Source organism: Oncorhynchus tshawytscha, linkage group LG07 (assembly GCF_018296145.1).
Source record: "Oncorhynchus tshawytscha isolate Ot180627B linkage group LG07, Otsh_v2.0, whole genome shotgun sequence".
NCBI classification, from domain to species: domain Eukaryota; kingdom Metazoa; phylum Chordata; class Actinopteri; order Salmoniformes; family Salmonidae; genus Oncorhynchus; species Oncorhynchus tshawytscha.
The window spans coordinates 12,307,291-12,314,130 of NC_056435.1; the positions used below are offsets into that span (position 1 = coordinate 12,307,291).

General features: G+C 44.2%; 1 protein-coding gene across 1 annotated transcript; it reads right to left on the reverse strand.

Moving 5' to 3' along the window:
* Positions 1 to 395: 395 nt before the first annotated feature.
* Positions 396 to 1,870, reverse strand: LOC112255193 (transmembrane protease serine 3-like). Its single transcript, XM_024428236.2, has 3 exons — positions 1,251 to 1,870; positions 792 to 944; positions 396 to 419 (listed from the first exon to the last, which is right to left on the reverse strand). The coding sequence occupies exons 1-3, from the start codon at positions 1,464 to 1,466 to the stop codon at positions 396 to 398; spliced, it is 393 nt and encodes a 130-aa protein (XP_024284004.2). The 5' UTR covers positions 1,467 to 1,870.
* Between the last annotated feature and the right edge of the window lie 4,970 nt (positions 1,871 to 6,840).

Genomic DNA, 6,840 nt, shown 5'->3' on the forward strand with positions numbered 1-6,840 from the left:
AGATGCCGACCTTCTAATATGAGACCAAGCTTAGGCCAGGATTCAATCGGATCACCCTTTTTGGCTATGCCCCACTTACAGGCGATGTTACCACGATCGTGGAGATCGCATTCAAAGTAAACACTGCAGATGCCGGCTCAATCGGAATTGACCTTTTACTGTCAACTTTGCTACAATGCGGATCCTCTGCAGTCCGTATTGAATCCTGGCCCTAGTTCATCTCCCCAGTCCTCCATTTATTGTCCACCATTCCCCTCCATCTTGTTTCTCTGACTTTAAAATAGAGCTATTGCTCAGCCTCAGATGGTGTCCATTCATTGTGGTGCTTAAGAACAAATAATTAGTGTCTCTGAGTAAAGTCCTCTAAATATGTGAGCTACTGTATCCTTTGGGGATCAAGGACTCAGTGCCTCTTCTTTCTGGGGAAGGATATCACAGAATGAGTGTGTGTCATTTTGATGTTAAATAGACTAACAGATTTAACTGACTAATCCTAAAGAATAAACTACCAAAAGGTTTTCCATTGATTTCACTGGCTGTCTCAAACTTCAAGACTGCTTCACTCTTAAATGAATGGTTCATTCTGCAAATGGTGAAACTCTTAGTAAATCCAGGCCTAAATTCATTTTGATGTCTGAAAACATCTGACAGACTTTGATTTTGGGGTGGACTGTCCGTTTAAACCATGTATCTCTCTCCTTTGCATAGCAGCCTTAACAGTATTGCAGTACTGTCTGCCACCAGCAGAGTTCATCAGTGCACCAGTATACAGTACCAACAGTAGAATTCACCTCCATCTGCTGGTGGATCCAGGTCAGAGCGTGTGAGATGAGAGTGTACATGGCAGGATTGTTCCTCCTAGCACAGCCATAGCCCCAGCTAGTGGCCCCCACCAGCTTCCACACTGATGACTCCTCACAGGCCAGAGGGCCTCCGCTATCCCCCTGAGGAGCCAAACACACCAGGATTAGCAGCAGTGCATTTGACTCCAAATAGGTGAGCGTTATAACACAAAACACACTGTGCTAAGGAACGGTTAAAAGCAGTGGGTGACCGTTCTTGCGCCTTTGAACAGGAAATTGGTTGACATTTTCTGTTAATTTCCTGGCGATTCTACTTGCTGAATCACCACCGTTTCGTGATGGCAAAAACACAGTGGCCACCCCCTGCTTTTAACCGTGCTTTTTGTCTGCACTTTGTCCTTTAGACAAATGGTGCATGGAACTCTGAGGTCCACTTCTGAAAGATACCTGGCAAGAGTCTTTGCCCCCCTCTAGGTAGCCTGCACAGACCATCCAAGGGGAGATGGCACCTTGGTACACTCCCGGTCCACTGCAGTCCCTGCTGGAGAGCACAGGGACCTGGGCAGAGTGCATGGACACACTGGTCTCCCCTGGAAAGACACACACACACAGAGAGGAAGGGCAGGAAAGGTGTATCACAGTATGTGCGGGCATGTGGTGCATGCTTGCGCATCTAGTCAGGTGTTGAATTTGAGCCCATCACCTCCATCCACTGTGGCACCCCACCCAGAGATCCAGCACATCTTCCCCTCCTCAAATCTCTCCCCATAGTTCGGCAGGCAGATAGGCTCAACCAGACCTGGAGGAAAAGACTTAGCCAATGAACCTGATGTGCCCCTTCAGATTTGAGGTGAATAAGAGCAGTTACTCTGTCGAATCCGTGTCGCGGAAGTTCAGCACTAAAGCCCAATTTAAATGTAAAGGCAATGTTCCTGCGTTGGCGGGGGACTGTGTTCACAGTAAACCTTGCATACTGTATGTCAGCATAATCAGAAATGACCTTTACATTTCTATCACGCAATCTCTAATGCTTCCGCGATACAGATTGAAGATTGAATAGAGCCCTATATCACTATCACTCAGTAGGACAAGACAGACAGGAAGAATTGGGACACATTTTTTGGTTGTTTTGCCTTGGTACTCCATGATACAATGACTATGAGGTTAAAGTGCAGACTGACAGTTTAAATATGAGGGTATTTTCGTCCATATCGGCTGAACCGTTTAGAAAAAAATGATATTTGTGACTTTTTCACTCATCATTATTCAAGGTTTATCCATAATCATGGTAGCGTCCACATTAACGTATAAGTGTTTATTTTACCTTTATTTAACCAGGCAAGTCAGTTAAGAACAAATTCTTATTTTCAATGACGGCCTAGGAACAGTGTTCAGGGGCAGAACGACAGATTTGTACCTTGTCAGCTCGGGGGTTTGAACTTGCAACCTTCTGGTTACTAGTCCAACGCTCTAACCACTAGGCTACCCTGCCGCCCCGACATATTATATTCTTCTGCAAAATGACACAATACAGTATTTACCATTCATTTCTATTGGGCACAAAATAATCTGAAACACAAACAAATACAAACAGTAAATGAATCCAACACATGTGTAGAGTCACACGTGTGATGTAGTCATTGCGTGCTATGAACTTTTTACTACTTTAAATACACATATGAGTTCATTTGTCCCAATACATTTGGTCCCTTAAAATGGGGAGATTATGCACAGTGCTGTCATTTTTTAACGGTTCACCCGATATGGATGAAAATGCCCTCAAATTAAACCCGACAGCCTGCACTTTAACCTCATAATCATTGTGTCATTTAAAATCCAAAGTGCTGGAGTACAGAGCCAAAACAACAACAAAATGTCGCTGTCCCAAGACTTTTGGGGCTCATTGTAGACCGTGGTACCATTAAAGGTAAGAGGCTCTGTTAGCTTCAATAGAGCGATGTCATAGTTTAAGCCCTTTGGTTGGTAGCGGGCATGGTAGACAATCTTCTCCAAAGAGCGAGACAGCACCCCATTGATCGGCTGATCTGTCAATCCCACTTGCACCGCCCACAGCATGGTTTTTGTTGCAAACCTTGAGAAGGGATGGACAGTCAACCAATGAGACATCATATCACTTTAAAAAATAATGCTGAGTTCATGTAAGGTCAGTACAGTATAAATGTTTGTGTGTGTACGTACTTGCATGCATGCGTGTGTGCGCACATGTGCACCTGTGTTTGTGAGAGAGACTCACCCGTAGACACAGTGTGCTGCTGTCACTATCCAGCGTGGTGTGATGATGGAGCCCCCACAGAGGTGTCGGTTCTGATAGTGCAGGCTGGCCTGCCAGGGAAACTGGCCTGGTTTGGAGACGTTCCCTCCCACAATACGAGACCTGAACATGGGCCTGGAGCCACAATCTGCAGGGGGCAGCCAGGGGAAAACCATTGATATGATAATGTTGCGAGTATGCACTCACAACGCACACACACACTTCCTAACTCCACTGTCACTCTTTCACTCACCTAGGCACTTGAGTACGATCACACTCTCAGAGCTGCACTGGGTCTTACTGGAAAAACAGAGAATGAAGGCTTATACTTACTGCCAACATACACACAGACAGTCTGTGGACCTGAGCAGAGAACCAATTGTATATAACATGCTGGAAATAACTTCAGAAAATGAAATTATACAGTAAAATGGTTCAAATGAGGTTCTTCTCTGTATAACACCAATGCGAAAGTTTGATGTGTACCATGTACAAACCCAGTCAAGCCCTGATGTAATTGAGAAACATGACATGGACTGAAGTGAAACATGAGATCACAACTAGACTTATGAAGCAGAGCAGAGCAACATAAACAATCACGCTCACAATCACACGCTTACGAAACATGCTTTAGTTACTGCCGCCGAGCAACATGCGTTTCTGAGGGAAATGCATTACATGACAAATGTGAAGCATTGACAAATACTGTATCATGCGCCACTTTGGGGGTACCTCCAGACAGTTACAGTGCCTTGCAAAAGTGTTCACCCCCCTTGCCGTTTTTCCAAATACACAGAAATTCTTGAGGGAAACCTGTTTCAGTCTTCCAGAGATTTGAGACTGGGACGGGGGTTCACCTTCCAGCAGGACAATGACTCTAAGCATACTGCTAAAGCAACCCTCGAGTGGTTTAAGGGTAAACATGTAAATGTCTTGGAATGGCCTCGTCAAAGCCCAGACCTCGATCCAATTGAGAATCTATGGTATGACTTAAAGATTGATGTACACCAGCGGAACCCATCCAACTTGAAGGAGCTGGAGCAGTTTTGCCTTGAAGGATGGGCAGAAATCCCAGAGGCTAGACGTGCCAAGCTTATAGAGACATACCCAAAGAGACTTGCAGCTGTAATTGCTGCAAAAGGTGGTTCTACAAGGTATTGACTTTGGGGGGGAATAGTTATGCACACTCACGTTTTCAGTTTTTCTGTCTTATTTCTTGTTTGTTTCACAAGAAAATATATTTGCATCTTCAAAGTGGTAGACATGTTGTGTAAATCAAATGATACAACCCCCCCCCCCAAAAAAATATATATTTTAATTTCAGTGTGTAAGGCAACAAAATAGGAAAAATGCCAAGAGGAGTGAATACTTTCGCAAGCCACTGTAGCTCAAAAGGCTTCAGTTCCGATAACAGGAACGAGGAGATATTCAACCATCACAGCCCTGTTGACAGCCTCACATCAGCATAGTATGTAGTCCTTGCGGTGGCATACCGTAGCTTGATGGCACAATCAAGAATTTGTGTACTTAACGCAATAGTTCTTGTGAAAAGATCTTTGGTTGTAAGGGCATACGCCAGAAGAGGAAGAACTTGCGGCAGCAGCTGTACATTCGAACTTTAACAGAAAGACTGGCAGACTGGTAGCGAGCACAGTTGTATTTTCTGTCAGAAATGGATGGCCAAATGGTTCACCTGAGGAAGGTGGTGTTATGGATCTTGACAGTCTGCTGGTGATCTGGATGACTCAGGTTGACTGATACCAGGTTAGCCTGGAAGGCCGACTCGACAGAGGAGAGAGGCAGGGATCTGGAACTGATGTAGCTGAGCGAACAAGAAGGAACCACACAGACATTTACAGTTTATTGGGGCAAATAGTGTGAATCTTCATTTGCCGCTTATAAGGCAGTGGGTGGGTTTGGGATGCTATTATGCTGACGTTCTGTGACTAGATCCATTGACAGCACTATCCATTCATTTACAATACATTTATAAAAGTGGTCACATGATCCTAATATACTTGGACCACAACGGAAATAAGTCTGTTGACTTTATTGTGTTTCATCCACAGTTATTTTGAATGTGTGTCTTTGATTTCATGTGCCTGTGTCACGCCCTGACCTTAGTATTCTTTGTTTTCTTTATTATTTTGATTAGGTCAGGGTGTGACATGGGTGATATATGTGTTTTTGTGCCTGTCTAGGGGTTTTGTATGTCTATGGGTGTTTACTAGTCTAGGTGTTATGTATGTCTATGGTTTCCTAGATTGGTTCTCAATTAGAGGCAGCTGTTTATCGTTGTCTCTGATTGGGAACCATATTTAGGCAGCCATATTCATTGGGTATTTCTTGGGTTATTGTCTATGTGTTAGTTGCCTGTGTCTGCACTTATCTTATATAGCTTCACGTTGTTTTTGTATAGTTCGTTCAGTGTTCTTTCTTCATTAAAGAAGGTGTATGCAAATCATGCTGCGCCTTGGTCTCATCGCTATAACGAACGTGACAGGCTGAGTCAACTGTATTTGTATTTTATAAAAGCAGTTAATTATTAATCCAAACATACTCCTAACATTAACTAGGAAGGTCTTAAAGGGATACTTTGGGATTTTGGCACTACATCTTTAGTCTTTATCTACTTCCCGTGAATCAGATAAACTTGTGGATACTGTTTTTATGTCTCTGTGTCCAGTTTAAAGGAAGTTAGAGGTAGTTTTGTGAGCCTGGAGTTAGCACAATGACTGGAAGTCTATGGGTATCTACTATGCTAGCAGATACCCATAGACTTTCAGTCATTATGCTAATGATAGTTAGCAATTGCACTAGTGCTAATTAGCAACTTCCTTCAAACTGCACGCAGAGACTTAAAAATTGTATCCACATGTTCATCTGAGTCTGGGGAAGTAGATAAAGGGCTTCATTACCAAAATGATCCACAAAATGGGAACGTGGCCAGATCCGTTGTAACACTGCCAATGGTATAACTGACAATCTTGACCTACTTAGAGCGCTGGTTGTTTGGGCTGGTGATTTTTCACTTCATTTAATGCCAGGCTGATTTTAATGGGATTAGCAATGCAGTTAATGGGACCTTTGGGTACAGAAACCCATTAGAAAGCCCTCCCTCTGAAAGCTGGGTAAATGTGGGTGTATTACAACGAGGAGGGAGAGCGTTTTATCACAAACTGCAGAGTCATGTCGATGTAATAGTCTCTATCTCCTCAGGCCCTGTGGGAGAATGGTTTCTATGGTGGAATGATCTGTATTCTCTGTGCGTCTCTTGACATTGCTCCACTCACCCTCACCCTAGTCATCCACCATGCCAGCCCCAGTGAACCTCTGACCCTTCACTTATCTTTTTACCCCTGTCACAGAGAACTAATTCAATTCCATTCAATTCCCAACCGGGTACCTGGAGTATCCCAGCTGTTTGCAGGCAGAATAACCCAGTGTGTGATCCCAGTTGGTGGAGCACACAGTCCCCCATACACCCCTACTGTTGATCTGCAGCACAGAGCTCCTCCCACTCAGACGCACTAAGGGACAGACAGACAGACAGACATTAGTGTGTGTACAGGTTACTCTGTGAAAAGTCTGGCCTATCTGACCTAACCTGGGGACGAGGTTACACAGTGAATAATGTGGATGAATGGTGCGAGGGAAATGGTGGGGGGCGTTTTTAGTCGTGCATGCGTGTGGGAGAGAAGTGTGCATCTCACCACATTGCAGTTCGTCCTCCCCATCTGCGCAGTCGCTGACTCCATCACACTG

Excerpts from the sequence above, each read along its gene's own strand:
- LOC112255193 (XM_024428236.2), bottom strand. The coding sequence starts at position 1,466 with ATGCACCACATGCCCGCACATACTGTGATACACCTTTCCTGCCCTTCC. Across the intron at positions 945-1,250 it reads GGGGCAAAGACTCTTGCCAG|GGGGATAGCGGAGGCCCTCT; the intron begins GTATCTTTCAGA and ends TTGGCTCCTCAG. Across the intron at positions 420-791 it reads GGATCCACCAGCAGATGGAG|AAAGAAGAGGCACTGAGTCC; the intron begins GTGAATTCTACT and ends ATCCTTCCCCAG.